Here is a 20,230-nt window from a genome sequence, read left to right on the forward strand (position 1 = left end):
GGATCAGTGTCTTTGCCACTGAGCTTAGCTTGCTTTCATCAGCATAGCGTTCATGCCTTATTTTGTTAATGCAAAAGTCTAGCATAGCTGTTGCAAACAATTAAAAAGGTGATCGTTTTAAACTACACTGTTCAATGATTAATGTACTATGCAGGACTGAAGAGAGAAAAGCCATCATCACTGATAAGCTGCCTAATTTCCAATTTTTCTTGTCAGATAAAAGAGAAAATTTTCTGTTTCAAGGTACTGTTCAGATCCAAAAACGCCAGCAATTGGTTGAGAAAACTCATGAAGACGAACTGAATGGTATAAAGGATAATCTTATTCAGTGCCAACAAGAACAAGGCATGAAAGCAGAATGTAAGGTAAAGGTGGCTTTCCCATCATACTTGAAAGTGAGGATGATATTTTGCCTTTGGCTTGTAAACTCCACCTCCATTGGGAAACTTTGCTGTCATTACTACTGCAAGTGTTGGAAACTGTCTTCTAGATGAAGGCATGGGAAAATCCAGTCTTGGCATAGCAGGCAATTTTGAACTGGTTCAATGTCAACCACAGAGGGTAGGAGAAGATGCCATTGTATCTGCATCTTGAAGCTTTTAGAGTGGGTCAGCAGATTATTCTGTAGTGAGGGCTGGGTAGTCCCAATTGCCACTGTCCTTGCCTTGAGCGCTTTCTCCCCGGAAGCATATTAAGCCTCAGCTTCCTCTGTGCTTGGCCCATGCAGGCTCCACGGCTCCCCTCCTCCTTTTGGGGCTGCAGCCACACACCTTGCTGTGGACAGCAGGCCCCTAAACGCACCACTCCCAGGCAGCGTTTGCGAGGTTTTCTATCAAAAGTGGAGGAGACTATGCAGGCATTGTGGGGGAATGTACAACTCTGCACAGCCTGTTCCCCTTGCCCCTAGAGCAAGTGCCACAGAAGCTCCTTACTAGCCCTCCTTATCCATCGGTAGGTTGGCTCCTGCTTAGCTGTCCTCCTCCACCCTCCCAATGTTCTTGCAGCATTTGGACACTGGCACACAGCAGCTGATGTGTTTGCTTTCATTTTGTCTCTGATCAGTCTCTAAAGGAAGGCCTAGAAACATGCTTGCATACAACAGAAGTGGAAAAGAAATCCTTTGAATCTCAGAAGCATCACCTTGCTTCAGAAAACCAGCACCTGAGAGAATCTCTAGAGAGGGAGGAAAAAGCTTTGGCATTGCTGCAAGAAGAACTGAGGAAGCTGAGAGAGCAGATTCGGCACCTGGAGAACAAAGGTTCTGGCCCAGAGTTGGTTGCCACCGAAAATCAGAAGCTGAAAGCCCACCTGGAGGAAGAAAGGCACCGCATGCAGAGTTTTGTGAAGCAAAAGGAGACTCTGTTGGCAGAGGCCCAGATGCTGCGAAGGGAACTGGACAAAGAGCGCCAGCTGACGGTGGCTCTCAGGGAAGAACTGGACAAGTTAAGTTCTCAGCAGGTGTCTCCTGAGGGGGCGGGTGCTGGCGATGAGAGCCAAGAAATAGAAGCTTTGCGGGGAAGGCTGACAGAGCTGGAGCAGAAGCTGAGCTTCGAGCAGCAGCGTTCTGACTTGTGGGAAAAGCTGTATGTTGAAGTCAAGGACCACGCCGAGAAGAAAGAGCAGACCGAGAGGCCACAGAAGCCAGATGGGAAAGGAACCAACAAAGCCAAAAAGAAGCCAAAAGGAACATTTTTTGGTTCTGTGAAAGAAACCTTTGACGCCATGAAAAATTCAACCAAGGAATTTGTAAGGCATCACAAAGAAAAAATTAAACAGGCCAAAGAAGCCGTGAAAGAGAACTTGAGGAAATTCTCCGATTCTGTGAAGTCCACCTTCAGGCACTTTAAGGACACAACAAAGAATATATTTGATGAGAAGGAGAAGAAAAAGTACAGTGACAGCAGGCATGAGGCGAACAGAAAAGGGAAAACAGGCAGCTCCCAGGAAGGGTTACACAAGCAGACGGCCCACCGCTCACCTGGCAGCCAGAGAGAGTTTAGAGATGGAAGGCGATCCAAAGAGAGCCGTTCCCCTCCGCACTTCTCCAAGGACCCTCCCTTCCAGGAATGCCCCAAAGGTAACAGAAAGCACCGCCCTCTTGTTCTCAAGGGATGTTCAGGCATCTTTGACTGTGCCCACCAGGAGTTTTTAAACCTCTTTGACAAAGACTTGGACCCGATTCGGGCAGATGAATTTAATCAATTAATGCACAAATATTTGCAGCAAGAAGTAAAGAACTTCCACCACTGGCGAGAACTGGAGATCTTTGTGAATAGGTTTTTCCGTAATGGCGTCTTTATACATGATCAGATGCTGTTCACGGACTTTGTTAATGACGTCAAGGATTACCTTGAAGACATAAAAGAATACCAGAGGAACAGCGATGGTGTATTTGAAGATCTGGATAAATATATCTACCGATACTACTTTCATTATGATCAATTGCCTGAGCACAGACCAAGGTTAGTACTAAAATTCTGCTAATAATTTAAACTAGGCATGTTTGAGTTGTGAAAGAAGGAACGCTTCAACTGGCTGGCCTAGCAGATTATTTCCCTGTTTGTTTGAGCTTTGCAGTTGCTGCTGGGCAGACAAGGAAAGCCTCCATAAAGAGGGGTGATTATGCCATCCTCAGATAAGGGCACCAGTTCCATTGTATATTAAGCACCACGGTACAGAATTTCTACTGTAGCAAAGTGGCAGCGTGTGTCAAAAGGAACGGAAGGAATTCCATTCCACCCACTTGCCGTATCCACTTTGCTTATTTTAAATAACAAAGTTGGTTGTAGCCTTTCGGAGGAGTTAAAACGTTTGGGGCACTGGGCTTAAGGCCTAACACTGAGGTGCTCATGCAGCCCTAACTTCCCTCCTGTACTTTCCTTTCAGCCACCCTGCTAGGCGGGCTCCTTTCACGCACCCTCATAGTCCACAGCAGGACAGACATGCTGCAAAGCACCAGCATCGCTACAAAAGAGAAGGCCGGTGGCACAAGCAAGGGCGCAGCAACGGAAGACACATGGCAAATTTGGAGATAGAATTGGGCCAGATGCCCTTTGATCCAAAGTATTAAACAGCTGTTGTCCGATGGAACCCAGCAGGATGGTAAAAATAGTGGACGAGTGGCTATTTCTGCAGCTGGCTGAATCAGCAGAGCAATCGAGGGCACGTTTCCCCTTTCCTAATGACACTCCCTCTCCCCTGCAAAGATCAGCCCAGCTTCTCCATCTTTCTCCTTTCCTTTCAGCCTTCTTGGGAAACATTAATTTGGGTGCAGTCCTACTATTGCAATAAATTAAGCAGGGTAAGCAGTAGCTTGTGTGTGTGTTTGCAAAATAAGCTTCTTTGCACTGGTTGGTACTAGAATTCATACTTGATTCAGACTTAATGTTAGAGTAATATTATGATGTACTAATTTCATCTCATACTGTTCAGAAGCATGTCTGTTTTACAACTGTCTATTTGTTCTTGTGATGGGGTTGGAACCTGTTGACTTCATGTGTGTGCTATTTTCCGATCAGCTTGCTGACTTGCATTTGAAATTTCTTGTGCATCTGCAAATTGTAGAAGAAAAATAAAGATGTGGTTGGAAAAAGTTACTTTTATTTTTATACGTTTGCATAGCTAAACATCCTCAGAGAAGGACTCAAAGCCTTTAAGGCCACTCTTCTGTTATTTTGCGCATGCTGTCCATGCTGAAGTGTGTCTTCTCTACACCCGCAATGAAAAGTGGTCCAGGCTGCAATCAGAGTTCCATTAACTCAGCAAGATTTACTGCTAAGCGAAGAGGACTGTCCTATTAACTATATCTCATGTGAAACACAGACCCATGCGGTGATCTTTGAACAAGATATAGTTACATTCCTGCATTTGTTGTCTGGACTGAGACCATCTTCAAAGGCGCTTTTGATTTCTTTTGTAGACATGAATGGAGCTCCCAATCCGTCCTTGAGGCAGATGAGTGTGAAAAAACGTGGCAACTTTTTCATATCTATTTGTAACTAGAAATGATGATATATCCTAGAAGTAAAAAATTCAATATTCAGGTTCTGGACCAAACATCAGGGTCCAGCAAACAAGAATTGAGGAAGAACCATCATTATGCTGGCCACATTCATTTTTCCACCATTTATTTTGAAGATCGGGGGAGGGGAGAGGAAGGAGCACTGTAGAATTGTATATTGCTAGGAAGTTAAATTTTCAACCTAATTTTGTTGAGTAACTCATCAGCCACTAACAACTTGTATTTTCATAAAAGTGGAAAGAGCACAAATCCATCATCTGTATTCATTGCCGTAAAGGTTGCCAACCTTTTTGGACCAGTACACATTTGTTTTTTTATTTTGAGACAGTGCTACAGGCACCAGTCACAAAATGGCTGCCATAGAGCAGGACTATAGTTCATCCCAGAAGAGTGTGTGAACACACACACGCCATCGCAGGCACCACCACACTGACTATCCTTGCTATGCCCTGACCAGTTCAGGTGCTCTGAATTTCTCCACATGGAACACGTTTTGTGGCACCATTTTCTGATAGTTTATTTTCAACGGTATCACAAGAGGAAAAATTAGCTGGATCAAAGAGAACTGTGGACAAACCAAAATGTGAACCCTTCCTTACAGTGTGGAGTTCACGGGTGGAAGTAACTTCCAAGGTGAGGTGATGTCTGTTAGCTTTAGTGGCACAGAGGAGGAGAATGAAGCCTATCAATTCAGTCATGGAAGGAATATGAACCCCCAACTTCAGAGGGAGCAATGAGAGACGCAGACAGTTGGTCTCATCCAGTAAACTCTTTTATCTTCTTAAATACATGTATGCTCCTCCCTCCCCATCCCCCGCTTTCTGGGACCTTTTGGGCTATGCAGCATTCACTCATTTCCCATCCTCCACCCCAAGGTCCCCGGGTGGGTCACAATTTCAAAACAACAATGAAACCAGTTGCTTACACCCTCTGTAATCATCTCGTTCATCTCCTTGATGAAGATGCCAATAGGGGTGTGCTCAATGCCCCACTGAAAACAATGAGACTGGGATTCTTCTGCGCTTGCCTTACCTGCTCAAGCACACTGAAGAACACCAAGTGTGTGGGTAGCAGCGTAACATTGGAAAACGTTTCACTGAGCCAGCTGAGAGGGTCTGCATAAAATAAGTCGGCTTCATCAAGGTAATTTGCCCTTCCGGTCAAATCAGGGGGGCACTGAAGAAACCTCAAAGGTAGTGGGCAATGAACATGGCTAGAAAGGGGGGGAGGGAGAAGCAGGCATTAATACAAATGGCTGAGGCTATTTTGCATTAGCAAGTGTTGGCAGCGCTTCTTTTCCACGTGCTGATCTGAATACACACCTACCAGTGTCTCTGTGTGTTATCAGTTGAGAGGCACAGCAAAAATGGGACCTGCAAGATGGGTGGAAAGGGCTGAAGGTGACTTTTCCACACACTCTGCTACAGATAGTCCCCATGTCACCTGGTGAAGACAAAGCATGAGGCAGTGGAGACTTCCTGTGCTTTGGAATTGAAAGTGGCACTGACTTTACAGGTGTAAAGATGGGGAAATGGCTCAACAGCAATAATAATAATAATAATAATTATTATTATTATTATTATTATTCCCCAGCCACACTCTGGGCGGCTCCCAATCAAGTGTTAAAAACAGTACAGCGTTAATTATTAAAAACTTCCCTGAACAGGGCTGCCTTCAGATGTCTTTTAAAGACAGGATAGCTGCTTATTTCCTTCACATCTGAAGGGAGGGTGTTCCACAGGGCAGGTACCACTACCGAGAAGGCCCTCTGTCTGGTTCCCTGTAACCTCACTTCTCGCAATGAGGGAACCGCCAGAAGGCCTTCGGTGCTGGATCTCAGTGTCCGGGCTGAACGATGGGGGTGGAGACGCTCCTTCAGGTATACAGGACCGAGGCCGTTTAGGGTACAGTCAAGGTTCCTACAATCTCAATAGGGGCAGAACTTCCAGGGTCCCCTCAAGTGTGAAACTGGCTTCAGGTGCTTGGGCAAAGTGTTACACAGATACAGGGTTCTGGGTTCTCTATCTCAAGCTCTTTGCATCAGTTCCAGCAACAGCTGCTGATCCAGCCAGAAAGACACAATTAAGCCCACAAAGGCTGCTGCTGTTACAAAAAGTATAGCACAGAGGTATAGACTAATAATGAATCAGTTTAAGGAGAAACTTATTCCAAGGCTGATTACATCAGCGTCAATCCAGCATAAACTATTTAGAGGACAATCCTATCAATGGTCGCTGTCAGGCTGTTCCAAAGGCCAGGTCAGGAGGTTGCCCCACAGAGGATCATTGCAGCCACAAAATCTCCACAGCTGTCCCTTTCAGCAGAAAAGTGACATTCTGGGGGTGGCTTTGCCAAATCCAAAGCCTTTCTGTTCCCCTGACGTAACCCAGAAGGAGATGGAAGTATGCTAGTCCTGGAGCTGAGATCAACAGAAAGGAAAAAGGCCAAAGAAAGAGGCGGGAAAGAAACGGCAGCTCCCCTTCCCCAATGCTTTTTGCCCTCCCGGTGTGATCCCAGGAGGGCTTTTGATGTGGTTCCTCCACCTTGGATTCACCTCCTCCTGCCTCCTCTGAATTGCTCTGGCAGTAAAAGAGAAGAAAAGCTGCAGATTCCCATGCAGAGTGCCACCAGAAGAACCTCACACGCCTACACCCCCCGCTGGGTCTTACCTATAAAAAGGAGTTGAATGGCAGGGCATGAGCATGAAGACGGATGCCGGCTGCTCTGGAGAGTCAGCAGGAGCGCTGCAGAGGCTTTGCAGGTGGCCCATGACATCCAGGGTTCCACGCTGATGGACCAAGCCAGTGTAGAGGGCAGGCAGCAAGTTTGTCACCAGCAGGAAGGAGACGGCTGCTGCCCGCTGCCACCTTTTCAGCTGCTTAAGAGAATGCCCTACAGGGAGGAGGGGGAAGGGATCAGAAAATGGAGCAGATGAATCTAGGGTCCTCGAGATCAGGGACCTGAGCAGTTCCAGAGGCTTCCAAACAGCAGCGTGGTGGGGCTTCCCCTTCAAAGACCCTTCCTCCTTTGGCTCAGCCCTGAGGCTTCTCATCATTCAACCTCCCCCTCAGTTTGGCCTCCCTCCCTCCCATCAAATGTCTGAGAGCTACTTCTATAAAGACTGCCCAGCCTTTGCTTTCATTCCTGCCTTGGAAAGAGCCCGAGCACTAAAGCCAGAAGCCACAGCTGAATCTTTTTTAAAACAACAACAACATTGTATGTAGAAGATGTACTTATTAATCAATGGGAGTGAAATAATGTGTTACTATTGGACCGTTTGCTTTTACAGGTACGCTCTTTTGATGGACGTTAGCCAATTTGGACACAATGGCAGCATTTTTTCCTGCACTGACACACACAATCTCTGTATCAAACCATTTAAGATGCTCATTCCCCCTAGAAGGAAGCAGTATTTCAAACTTCTCAAAGATGAGACACATTTTGGCACTAAAACTTCCACAACAGCAAGTTTTTCCTTTAGAGTGAACATTTAACACCATGAATCCAAATATATCGTCCAAACGGGACAAATGTAAGGTTATATGCAGGCAGGAAGAACCAACTGCACAAATACAATCTAGAATCAGTGTGATGTAGCAGCAAAAACCGCTAATGCTATATTATAAACAGAAGTATAGTGTCCAGATGAATGGAAATAATAGTACCACTCTATTCTGTCTTGGTCAGACCACACCTGGAATATGGTGTCCAGTTCTGGGCACCACAATTTAAAAAGGATATTTTGACAAGCTGAAATGTGTGCAGAAGAAGGCAACAAAGATGATAAAGGTTCTGGAAACCAAAGCTGAGGGACGGTTGAGGGAGTTGGGTATTTTTAGCCTGGTAAAGAGGAAACTGAGAGGAGCTAAGATGGCCACCTTCAAATGGGCTGTTACATGGAGCAAACTTGTTTTCTCCTATTCCAGAGGGAAGACCTGAACCAGTGGCTTCAAGTTACAAGAAAGGAGAATTCAACTAAACATCAGGAAGAACTTTCTGAAAGAGAGAGCTGTTTGGCAGTGGAAATGACTTCCATGAGAAGTGGTGGACTCTCCCAACTTGGGAGTTTTTTTAAAGCTGTCTGTCATGTATTATTTGTTGTACATTTACTGTATGATCTATTTGAGATCATTGCAGGGGGTGATACAAGATGACCCCCAGGGTATGTTCCAGCTCTACAATCTATGATTCTATGAAACAGCACACAGAAACATCATAATGTGTTTAAAATTAAAATGCTTACCACAGAACACCATGCAGATTGGCAGCACTGGGTAGATAAAGCGGAATTCTTTGTGGCTCAGGGTGCTGTAACACAACAGGAAGAAGGTGTAAATAGAAGGTTCTCCTAGGGATCTTCCCAAGCCCAGGCCTCTTCCCTCAGGAAATCATCCTTAGTGCAGAAAAATCTGCACTCCCAAGTCACAGAAGCAGCCAGCTGATGGGGCCACAGCCCAATCCAAAGGCTCCCTTGAGCTGTGATGGAGGAGCCTGCTGCCAACATGGGAAGCACAGAGGACTGTGGCAGACTATACTGTCCCGAGGCAGATTTTAAAAGTAAGATTCCTCAGCCACAGGCCTGGGCTATCTATTGATATATCACCCAGGACCAGTATGAAGAGCAGACTGCGATGACCGCTTAACTCAGCGATATATCACACGAGCCAGCAGCAGGGTGGGGGCTCCGTTAAAGTGCTCCCCCACCCCAGCTGATGGAGTCCCAATTCTGCTGCTTGCAAGCTGGCGCCAGGTTAGACTCCCCCCTCCGTTAGACTCCCCCCTCCTGACCTGCCAAGGTGGTGGCGGCAGCTGAGGCAGGCCCCCGGGCACTTGCCTCATCCGCCACTGCCTTGGCATAGGGGTCAGGCGGGCTCAGATGGGCAGTGCAGAGACAAAGCGCAGATAGGGTGACTTTGCACCCCACACCTTGCAGAGTGGTGCAGAGGCTGCCTCATGCTGGTGCTGGGGTGGAGGCAGCCTTGCTTGGCTACCCTGCCTTCATCTGTCCACGAGGATGAACTGCGTCTGTCCTCCCAGGGTGGTCGTTCACCCAAGGAGGAAAGATGGAGCCCACTCTCCCGGGTGAAGGCAGAAGCCGGGCCCAGCGCTGGCCAGAAAATTCAGGCAGCCCCGCTCCACAAGGTGCAGATAGAGTGGCTGTGCACTCCACACCCTGTGGACTTCACTTGGGAGGGTGGACTGCATTTTTCCTTCTGGGCTGAATGACCACCCCAGGAGGAAAGACTAGCTCTCCCCTCCCATCCACCAGCACAAGGAGGAACAGAGCCAGCCCAGCAGTCAGAACCAAGGGCTCTGGTCACCAGCTGCAGCTTGAATCAAACTTTTCCAGAGAAAGCGGGGCTCCCAACATGGCGTCATAAAAGCTACCCCATCTGGCTCCATAAGAAGGAGAGGCAAGAGTGGCTACCATTTTGCTCTGTCCCTCCCACCACCAATCCACCAGAACACCAACTGTATGAGAAATGGAACCCACATTTTCTTCCTATTGGATTTTAAACAGCTAGCTGGCTCTTCTGGCACATCGGCAGGAAGACAGCGTTAGAAGCACCCTAAGCAAACCAGCCAACAAATCTGAAGGAGGAAATTCCTGGCACAGAGTTCTGTGGTGTGGAAGGAAGCCTACCTGTAAACAGCCACCGTCCACAGCACCACCACCAGGAACATGCCATGCCTCTTTGATGCTTGGAAGCAGCCATGGAGAAAGAAGGGGAGGTGAGGGCCAAGGACCACAAGGAAGCCCTGGCTGAAGTACCAGTGCCACGGGTGGGATCCGTAGAAGGTGGCCACATTCTGCAGCACGTTAAACTTCAAAAAGTTCAGTTGAACCAGGACCCACTGCAGGAGCAAAGAAGCAGCAAGCAAACAAGACGGGCTTTATAACAAGAGAACTGTGAGAGGAGTCGTGTATTTGTCCTGACAATGCTTCTGTAAGCTTAGGATGGCTTCCTCAACACACCCCACTTCCAAGGGAATTGGAATCTGGAGCACCAAATCCATCAACACAGCCTAAGCATCTCTTAACTATCCCTGTCACTGATAATTGCCAGAACTCTCCAAAGAGGACGGGGCGTGGGCTGGTGGAGATGGGGACGGGATACCCATCCCTCTTTTGCCTGTTTGCTGGCAAAAAAAAGAAAGTGCAACCTACGAGCGCTTGTGTTCAAGGCTGGATTACTGAACTGCTTTAAGTTGCTTATTCATTTGGCGCTCCTAAAGGAAAGAGAGAAAGAGAGAGAGGAGGAGATGAGAGGAAATGCCCACAGTCCAGGCAATCACCTGGATGCCCTTGTTGGCATGGTGTCAGCAGCTATACCAGAGGACAACTGGGCAGAGGGCAAACAGCCAGATGTAAAAGCCACCCCCGCCCAGCTCCACTCTTCAGCAAGTAGCCAAGGGGGAAATTTCCCCTGCCCGCCCAGCTGCTGCCTTCCCTTGCAGTTCTCTGGCTTTTCTCATTTCAAGTCAGGGAAGGAGAGCACGCCACAAGCGCTGTTCTCCAATTCTGCACAAGAGCAGAGACTGGCAAAGAGCACAGGGGAACCCTGATCTTTCTCTGGCTGGGAAACTTCAGCCTGGCACTTTCCAGCCTGGCAAATTGCCCCATCATGAGTTTCCTATCTGACAGCTCAACAAATGCATTAGTTAAAAAGCAGCCCAGCAGGTTAAATAGACAAATCTCAAAGCCAGGATCACACTCTCAGCACTAGTTTCTCTTTGCCTGAGCCACCCTGGCCACGGCTGGCAACTGCACAGTCCAGCCCTGTTCCCACAAGCGCTGATGTGCCTCATGGAGCTGAGGGAGAGGAGCTGCCAGGGGGAGTGGCAATGGGGGGGGGGAGGGTGAAGACAGATGTGAAACTCCCCTGGCTGGTGCATTGCAGCTCTTCTGGAATCTGGCTGCAATACTCGAGCAGGAAGGGGAAATGTATTCCCTCATCCAAGCCCCCTGAAAGAATGGCAACAACTACAAGAAGGAGTGGCATCTGGTTAGGGAAAGTCTGTGGCACCATCTACAGGAGAACTCACTTTAACTGATCTCAGAATGCTGAGTGAATGCCAACTTACCTTGCCAAAAAATACTCGGTCAGTAATTAAAGAGGATCCCAGAATGATCAATCTGTCAAGAAAGAACACACTGGAGAAAAGAGGGACCTGCTGGGCTGCACCCGGCAACCATCTTCCCTGGAGTCCCCCTTGGGGAGCAGGCCAATTCACCTCCCAGGAAGAGTCCGGCTCCCACCTGCTCCTGGCACTGAATCACGGGCCTTCTCCACACTGCCCAAAGTGGGAGCTGCCTCTCCTGGCCGGAGGAACAGTCCTTCTCCAGGCAAGCAAGCTGGGACAGCTGCTCTGCACAGCATCTGTGGCCTGGCTCTGCTCCTGCTATTTGGGGCACTCTAGCTCACCCAGGTCTAGATTCAGAAGAGATGCCCTTACCCCACTGGGAGGCAGCTGTTCAGGACGAGGTGCCGCTTCTGGGGCTCCTTCCAGAAGTGCCGGAGCAGCAAAGGCACCCACAGAATGAGAGCGGTTGGGCGAATCACAAACGAAAGAGCAACCAGGGTCAAGTAAGGGATGCTGGAAAGAAGAGGCGGCAGTGAGGGCAGGAACATTGGGGGCAGCTTCAGCACAGCCAGCCAGGCTGGTGTGGGAGCCTGGCCATGGGGGGGATGAGGAGGGGGGCTGCAGGCTTACTGTTTCACAGCTATGGGGATGCCTTAGAAGGCAGCCCTGCTGCGTATAATGGGGCTTACACTCAGGTAAGTGAGTGGAGGACTGCAGCCTTTTATATAACATATCTTGAGAATAGGAAAATGTTGCCGACAAGGAAGAGAGGCAGACAGACAAATGTGAGAGCTTTTGCATTTATCTATACAGATGATCACACAGCCCTGCAAATCCAGAGCTGGGCAATGCCTGAAACCAAACCCATTCCTTTGCCTGTCAGGAAACAACACATTTGAAAAGAAGAACAAGGCTCTTGGGAAAGGGTGTTTTTGCTTGAATGGCGAAAAGAGTGCTTGGTTACTGGATGACCCCCATTTACATAAAAAGAAATAGCTAAGCTGGCGATGGAAATATGTTGCGTGATGGGAAAGCCAAGCATAAGGAAGCTCAACAAGGGTGTGACATTTCCCCAAACCTACCATTATAAACATTTTAATCAAGCATCAGGGGTCTGCCCCAGACCCTTTAATGGCTATTAAAGATATCCATAGGTATTCTCACCTGCTCCTCTTTGTCCTGGTGCCTTCCAGGGGATAGTAGTAAAGAGCGAAAATGGTGAGAACGGCTTCCATGGTGTTGGTGAGCGTTCTGGTACAACAGTACCATGTGAACCAGGAGCACAACTGGCAGAAGTACTGGAAACAAGGTGGGAGGAGAAGAAGAAGAGCTGGTGTGGGATGAGGGAAAGAAGGGTCACAAGGCAAGACAAAGGACCAGGCGCTCATCACCCCCCAGCCGGCAGCCCAAGAAAGAGGAAGGCAGACAGGGACTCACCACCCACTTGGCCACCTCTGCGCCATCCAGTCGCTTCACCAAGGAGTACAACACCACGTCTGCTAGCGCAGCCAGAAGAGCCTGTGCAATTCTAGGGAGCCAGATCTGTTAGGGTAGGGAGGAGCACAAGTCATTCCTGTATGAGGAGGGATCACTCATGCATAGATAACATTAATGTGCTTGATGATGGAACACACAAGCTCCAGTTAGGAAGACAACGCTTTCAAATCTACACAAACTTTGTTTATTGATTGCTCTGTCACCCTTTAGGTTTCTGTTTTCTTCCTTCTTTCCTCCGTTCTTGCTGTAATGTGGCCTGTGTGCCTTATGCACAATGGAAACTCACACTTTCCTTCCCATGGACACCAGCAATAAAAGTGTTTCAAAAGCAGCTAAGGATAAAGAAGCCACACAAATCTGCTGAAGCTGTTGAGCCTTTTGCTGAATGGCAGTGAACTGGCCCCAAGACTCAGATCTTGGAACAAAGGAGTGCCTTCCTGGTCCTGACCCCATGACTGAGGCCCACTCAAAGAACCCCAAGTCCCATTCTTGGAAATACATTTCCAAGGATGTTGAATGCCAGAGCAGGCAAGGCATGGGGCTCCTTCACTCCTAGCTCTCTCCTGCTCCCAGTTTGCACTATTAAACCCAAAACTGCATGAGAAGGGTATCACTTGGCCTGAGAGAATCCTCTACCAGATCCCAACTCATTCTGCATAGTGCAGCCAGAAGCAGGGATGAGGAAAGCAAAAGACAGACTGACAGCAGGCAACAGCCCCCCACCTATCATTGCCCCCCCCCCACGCTAATAGAGGGTGGTTGCTGCCTACCCTTCTCCATGTTACCACTGGTCTGTTAGGATATAGTTCCGTTCCACCTTAAAAGGGAACATGTATGACTGTTGTATTTCACATGCCTGTTTACTTCCAGCATTTGCTGGGAACTTCCGTTTTGTATATTGCTTTTGTTTTGCTAGAGATGAAGGGAAGCAGACATGTTTTCCTTTGTTCCTGAACTATGCTGAATAAAATGCTGTAGATAATGCTTACACATGGCTCTGTCCGTCTCTTCCATTGTGAGATTTATTCACTCTGCTAAAAGAGCATGCCAAGTCTCTAAACGTATCTGAGGCTTGTGTCGCTGTCTGATGCTGTTCCGAGGGAGACCAGCGATTGCCCGGCTGCCGGCCGGTGGCTGGAGCCAGCTGGGGGCCTGCCTGATGCCCCCGTCTCCCCAGCAGTATCCCAACATGGACATTCCCCAACCCCCCTCCCACCAACTCTGGGTATTTGCCTGCATGTCCTCAGCAAAGGCACCATGAGATATGCTTCTGTGGGATGAAGCATTAGCATAACTAGATAATTCTTGCCACAAAAGCAAAATGCTTGCTGTGTTTCTGGCAGCAGCTGAATGACACCCAAGTCCACACTCACCAGCAGCTGAACATCATCCTTGTTAAGCAGGTGCAACACTTTATAAATGCTTGCGAACAGCAGAGGGTAGAGATGGCTCCGCAGACCTTCTGTCCACTCCCAGGTCAAATAGCCATAATTATCATCATTAAAGATATCATAAAGAACAGGCATGGAGCATGGTGTTCTGTGGCCAACCTCGGCCAAACTCCTCAAAATTCAACTAATGTAATATTTTAGGGCCTTTGATAATTACTAAATTACCACTACCCCCACCTGCTGAAAAACTGAATCTTGCACCACCCAAACCCACATTTCAGATGTTTCAAGAGTCATCCAGCTGGCACACTCCTGTGGCAGGCAAGAGCCTTTTCCAATACCAGTTTGCGTCTCAAGTTCCTTGTATCTCAGAGCATGCTGGAGGGAGAGGGAAAGGAATGGATAGGCCTTCAAGGAAACCACCCAAGCCCCACACCTGAGCTTCAGGGGCCTCTGCACTGCCTAACACTTCAGGTCAACTGATAGTCAAAATGGCCCAGTTGTGACCATGTGATAAAATAAGAATCCTTCCAAGCCTGATCCTATACACTCCAGGCAGCCTACATGATGCTTCCTAGGTCTCTTCTAACAGGCTACCTTAACCCAGCCACAATATGCTCAACCACAGCCATGTTCCTTTACTTCATAAATTTACATCCCACTATCACAGAATTCAAGGCTGCACACAGGTAGTTTCCAAAGGCCCTGACCCAAGACTGAGTGATTTCACTTCAGCGAAGTAGATGCCCTAGGCCAGGCTTCCTCAGACTCAGCCCTCCAGATGTTTTTGGCCTACAACTCCTGTGATCCCTAGCTAGCAGGACCAGTGGTCAGGGATGATGGGAATTGTAGTCTCAAAGGCAGCAAGCCACTCCTAGAACTGAACCTGGATTTACTCTTAAGTTGTGCAGCCCAACAGGACAGTCCAAAGCATGTTGACTTTATGCTGAAGTGAGTCTCATTCTGCTCAGTGGGACCTACTTCTGACCTGTCCAAACTAGGGAAAACTTTCACTTAAAATTTCACTACATAAAAAAAGGATATTTGAAAACCATATGATGTGCGACTTCAAGTGACTGCCAATATTCATCTGGGACAAAGCTTGTCTGGACTAAGAAGCAGTTTAGTAGCCTCACCGTGATTGTAATCAAGCACAGATAAATGTTTTCCCCAACAAGAGCTGGAAAAAAGAAGATGGGATTAACCTCATGCACAGAGGGTTTTTTACGGTTATGTTGTAATCAGTTGCAAATAAATAAACCTTGGATACCTTTTGGGAGTCTTATTTCAATTCTTGCCCTGCCTCCGAAGCTGTGAATTGATTTCTCAACATCACAGAATCATAGAACTGCAGAGTCTGAAATGACCACAAGGATCATCTAGTCCAACCCGCTACAATGTCTTTTGCCCAATGTGAGGCTTGAACCCATGTCCCTGAGATTAAGAGTCTCGTGCTCTACAGACCTGTCAGGAATTCTAACATCCCTTAGTTTGTGGACAACTCTAAAACTGGCTTTCACACCACAACCTTAGCAAAACAGAAGCTTGGTGGTGGGGGGATGGGGACCTTGACTTTCTCTAAATTAGAACTGTCTTTCTTCTCTTTGAAGAGGCTGAAACAAAAGAGGCTCTTCAGAGATGAATCTACAGTCACATCTGAAGAGCTAAGTGAGCACTGAATCCTCCAAGCTCCTGAGTCCTGGAGTTTTCCCCACTAGGACTCCACAGCAAGGGTCAGCTGTTGGGGCCCTGACTAGCAATGCTACCTTTGCTAAACCAGGAAAGGCTGCAATGCCCTGAGGCAGGTGACCTCAAAGGGGGGACAAGGACAAAGTCTCCAGACTTGAACAGGTTTTTTCAGCAGCCATCCCTTTAATGGTCTCAAAGGAGAATGGAAGTGGCTGAGAGACAGCTATGACTATACACAGCAAGATGCCACAGCTGCCCTTGCTCTGCACTACTGGCCTTCCTCTGGCCAGCCACCAGGGCTTCGCTCTGGCCACAGATCTACAAAAGGGAAGCACCAAAGCCACCAGCTCCTGCCCGTCAGGTGCCGTGTGGCAGCAACAGCGCTGTCATCTCCAAGGCATCTTGGTGCTGGAAGAGGCAGAGGCAGTAAGTGCAAAGGTCCTCCCTGCCCCCATTCAAGCATCCTGTAACCCAGCAGGGAGTTCTTTTGCACAAGGGCCACGGATTTGAATAGGCATCACTGCAGCCTTGTGTGCCTACCACGGAGTTTGTGCAGGAGACCTTCCCAAGGGATGGGGCCTCCTCACTGCCTTTTGAGGGACAAACATCCCAGGGGCCCAAGAGTCCCTCCAAGGGGTGGGAGGGAGGCTGGAAATGTGCTTCGTGCATGACGTGGCCTCTCCCTCTGGCCCTGCAGCTGCTGGCCAAGGCAGCTGGAAGGAGCCTCTCTGGACGTGCACGTCGCCGGCTTCCTTGCTCCTGGGACGGGCCGCCCCCAAGCGTCGCTCGGCCCCTACTGCCCGCAGGATGCAGCCCTCCTGACCAGCGCCTTGGCTTCCTTAGGCCTCTCCCAGCGCGGGGGCCGCGGCTACTTCGCCCTCACAACAGCCCCGCGAGGTGGACCGCGGCCTCTCCTCACCCGCACCCCGCCCAGCGAGGGTCCCGGAGGGGGCGGGCCTGTACAGCGTCGACTTCCGCTTCCGCAGCCGCACCGGCAGGGTCCGCCTCCCGCCGCCGCCGTCGACCCCCCGCGCGGCTTCCATGGCGACGCCGGCGCGGCTCCAGGACGGCCACTTCCGCCTTCCTGGGGGCGGGGGCAGCCTACTCCGTCGGAGCGCATGCGCACCCATTCGCCGACCGCTGCTTCCTCCTTTGCGCATGTGCGTCTCGGCGCCCGGCAGCTCTTCTCGCGAGAAGGGGCAGGGCGGGAGCGCGTGTCCTCGACCGTCGCGCGACTTCCGGCGCCTGGAGCTGCACCGGTTGAGTGGCAGCCTGAGGGAGGGTTGAGCCACGGAGAGCGAGAGCGGCGTCGCGGAGGCCATGCTGGGGCGGCGGGGCTTGTCCTTCGGGCAGCTGCTCCTGGCCACCGGGCTCGGCGTGGCGGGAGGCATCTACATCTACCAGCCCATCTTCCTAGGGGGCCCACGCGCGGGAGGCCCTGCCCGGGACACGCCGCCGCCGCGGCAGGAGGAGAAACCGCCCCCCGGGACCCGCCTCGGCTGAGCCGGAGAGAGGCCGGCGCTCCCTCGCGCCCGCGACGAGGCTCCTTTCTTGGCCCCCCACGATGGGAAGCCCGCCCGGCGCCCAAGCGCTGCCGAGAAGCCCCTCCGAAGCGAAAGAGATGTGGACTGAACGTTGGAAAAATTCAACATGCCGTAAGCCATGTGCGAGGGATCACCAGGAAAGGGGCTGAATATATAAACCTGCCAGCAGCACAGCGCCAAACCACGACATCCACAATTGTTGGAACAGCCAAGAACTGGGAGGGAGGCAGGTGATATCTTTGCTGCAGCTGTCACACTGTGAGAAGAGACATCAGCAGCAGCAGCCCAGTGAGGACATCCTGCTCTGCGTGGGACTCACATGGCTGGGACGCCAAAGAAAAAGAGGAGCAGGGACTTGCATACGCTGTTCAGCTCTAGTGACTGTTGTATCACTGCCATTTAAATGGCTATTTGAATATAACAGTTTAACATAAGGCCGCCTCGAGAACTTTATTCAGTAGGCGGGGTATAAATACTCCTAAGTAAAATAAAATAAAATAGACCTATGGCAAGACAATGCTTGGAATGCCGTGTGCCGTTTTCGCTCACTTAAAAATGGATGTTGTGGAGTTGGAAAAGGTCAGAATAGGGCAAATGGAATGATCAAGGGGATGCAGCGACTTCCTTGTGAAGGAAAGTGGCAGCATTTGGGCTTTTTTAGTGGAGAAAAGGAAAGTAAGAGGTGATGTGAGGGAAGTTTATAAAATAACGCATGACACATAGTATTGAGTTTCTCTCATAGCATTAGGACCCAGTGGCAGATTTAAGAAAACCAGAAGGAAGGAGTGCTTTACATAGTTAAGCAAGTTCATGCCTTTTTATTATTATTAAATTTATATACCACTTTATCTTCCAAGGAGCTCAAGGTGATGCACATGGTTCTTCCCATTTCATCCTCACAACAACCCTGTGCGGTAGCTTAGGCTAATAGATGGTCACCCAGTAGTCCAACACGCTAACCATTACGCCACATTGGATGGTTTAAAAGAGGATTAGACAGATTCATGGAGAAGGCTATCAACAGCCACAACCCACAACAGCCATGTTCTACCTCTGCTGCCAGAGGTGGTGTTTTGTATTCTCATTTTGTATTTTTCTGTTGTGAAGCGCTCTGGGATCTTTGGATGAAGGGTGGTATACAAATTTAATATAACAACAGCAACAGTATGCCACTGAATGCCAGTTGCTGGCAACTGCAGGTGGAAGAGTGCTGTTGTTGTGCTCAGATCCTGCTTTTCAGCTTCAGATTTGGGGCCTCTGGACTAGGTGGGCCCCTTTCGCCTGACCCTGATGCAGCCAGACTCAATGGCTTCCCCTCTGGGCTAAAGTGAGCCGAACTCACATTTGTGCATATCTGGGGGAACTTTGGAGAGAGAACTTGGGAATCCATGAGGGTGGCCGGCCGCCAGAGGGCACCAAAGCTGCAGGAGTTGTGGCAGCTGCTGTGTGGTTGAGACAGTGGATACAGAGCTGCTTTTGTAGAGCCTGTTGTAGCAAAACAAATCCAGAACCCTTGGGGGACGACTTAAGGGTGAGCAGATGACCCAAGAAAACCTTCACTCATCCTTCAGGCACTGCCTTGCGGAGGAGGAAGCTTCAGCCTCTTAAGTCAGACATAGGCAACCTCGGCCTGCCAGATGTTTTGGGACTACAATTCCCATCATCCCTGACCACTAGTCCTGTTAGTTAGGGATCATGGGAGTTGTAGTCCCAGAACATCTGGTGGGCCGAGGTTGCCTATACCTGCTCTAAGTGGTGCCTCCCCTTGCCTTGAAGCTGGTTTCAAATGACCCCTAAATTTGTAGGGGACTGCCAGTCGTTTTTGTGGGCATCAGACCACCTCTCAGGTTTCCCCAAGTCAGCAAGCCTGGACAGACTTCCCTGCCAGCCCCTGTGAGCTCACCGGGACTGACTGCCTAGTAGGTAGACAAGGGAGCAAGTTAGCCAGAGGAAGGGCAGGGGAAGATGCAGACCCTACAGTGAGGCCCAAGCCTCCATCCAGCTGTGCTGACAGAATGGAGATGTGAAGGCCCAAGGGGGAACTGGTGGGACACTGTGCCATTTGCTTTAATGGATCGACTTCCACGGGTCATGTTTTTCATATTTAATCATTTTTATTTTCTTAATTGCTGTGTCTTTTTAAACACATGCTGCATTGGGACTTTGGGTAAGAGGTGGCATGGAAATCCTTTGAACAAACCAACCAACACACTTTGAATTTGAAAGCATCCCAGAGTGCTAATCTCCAAAGGGTGAGCTGTGTTGGTTTACTGCAGAACAAAGGGTGTTGAGGCTGGTGACTGGCTTCAGCCTGTGGAAGTTTATTATGCCACAAAGTTATTAAGTCTTTGAATTGTCACAGGATTCTTGGCTGTTTTGAGAGCATCAACCAAGTTCTTCATCCATCTCCTTTAGCAAAATCTACACTCTTTTGGGGCATGTTCCAACAATAGTTGAACACATTTAAAGTGCAGTCCTATACTTTGGAACTCAGTAGGATTTATTTCGGAGTAGAAATGTATCAGGCTGCATTGATTGCAAAAGGCAAAGTGAAGCATATGCCTGCCTCTCTCCTGTTGGGAGTCCATGTGGCGCAAAAACAATGCCCTCCCCAGTGGGACCCATTTTTGATGCCTTCTTGCTAGGACTTTGAGGGTTGCAACCTGCATCAGGTAGTGCTGGTTTATTAAAATAGAAGCCTAGAGTTTGCTTAAAAGGAAAATTGGAAGGGCAAAATCTCACACTGGGGTAGGGAACCTGCAAACCCCTTAAGACATTGTTAAGCTATGATTCCCATCATCCTCTCTGCCCCTGATCTTTCTGTCTGGGGCTGATGCAGGGAGAGTGCACTGGGTTCCCCACTCCTGATCTCATGAAAGACTAGGCCTAGGATCTTCCTTGTGTCAGGAGGAGAATTGGATTAAAGCAAAAATAGCTTTGCACCCTCAGCTTAACCCTGCTTCTTTGGAAGTGACTCCCATTGATTCCAATAATGCTTCCTT

General features: G+C 49.2%; 2 protein-coding genes across 6 annotated transcripts in view; one reads left to right on the plus strand and one right to left on the minus strand.

Annotated features, from left to right (window-relative positions):
• The window catches only part of CCPG1 (cell cycle progression 1), a 21,262-nt gene extending 17,666 nt beyond the window's left edge, over positions 1-3,596 (plus strand). The window contains exons 8-10 of the mRNA XM_082198933.1: positions 217-365; positions 1,063-2,462; positions 2,887-3,596. Of these exons, the coding sequence (XP_082055059.1) occupies positions 217-365; positions 1,063-2,462; positions 2,887-3,070 (1,733 nt within the window). The 3' untranslated portion in view covers positions 3,071-3,596. The remainder of the gene's footprint in view (positions 1-216; positions 366-1,062; positions 2,463-2,886) is intronic.
• Positions 3,581-18,832, minus strand: PIGB (phosphatidylinositol glycan anchor biosynthesis class B). Of its 5 annotated transcripts, none has more exons than XM_082198490.1 (12): positions 16,604-18,832; positions 15,040-15,175; positions 13,978-14,095; positions 12,545-12,649; positions 12,272-12,405; positions 11,480-11,620; positions 11,108-11,159; positions 9,666-9,877; positions 8,265-8,329; positions 6,691-6,913; positions 5,054-5,234; positions 3,581-4,017 (listed from the first exon to the last, which is right to left on the minus strand). In XM_082198490.1, the coding sequence occupies exons 1-12, from the start codon at positions 17,073-17,075 to the stop codon at positions 3,892-3,894; spliced, it is 1,965 nt and encodes a 654-aa protein (XP_082054616.1). In that variant the 5' UTR covers positions 17,076-18,832; the 3' UTR covers positions 3,581-3,891. The 5 variants fall into 5 exon arrangements, with proteins under 5 accessions (XP_082054616.1, XP_082054617.1, XP_082054620.1 ...); XM_082198491.1 differs by having other exon boundaries at positions 16,648-16,819; XM_082198494.1 differs by having other exon boundaries at positions 16,677-16,681.
• Between the last annotated feature and the right edge of the window lie 1,398 nt (positions 18,833-20,230).

Source organism: Podarcis vaucheri (genome assembly GCF_965113315.1).
Source record: "Podarcis vaucheri genome assembly, chromosome: 14".
NCBI classification, from domain to species: domain Eukaryota; kingdom Metazoa; phylum Chordata; class Lepidosauria; order Squamata; family Lacertidae; genus Podarcis; species Podarcis vaucheri.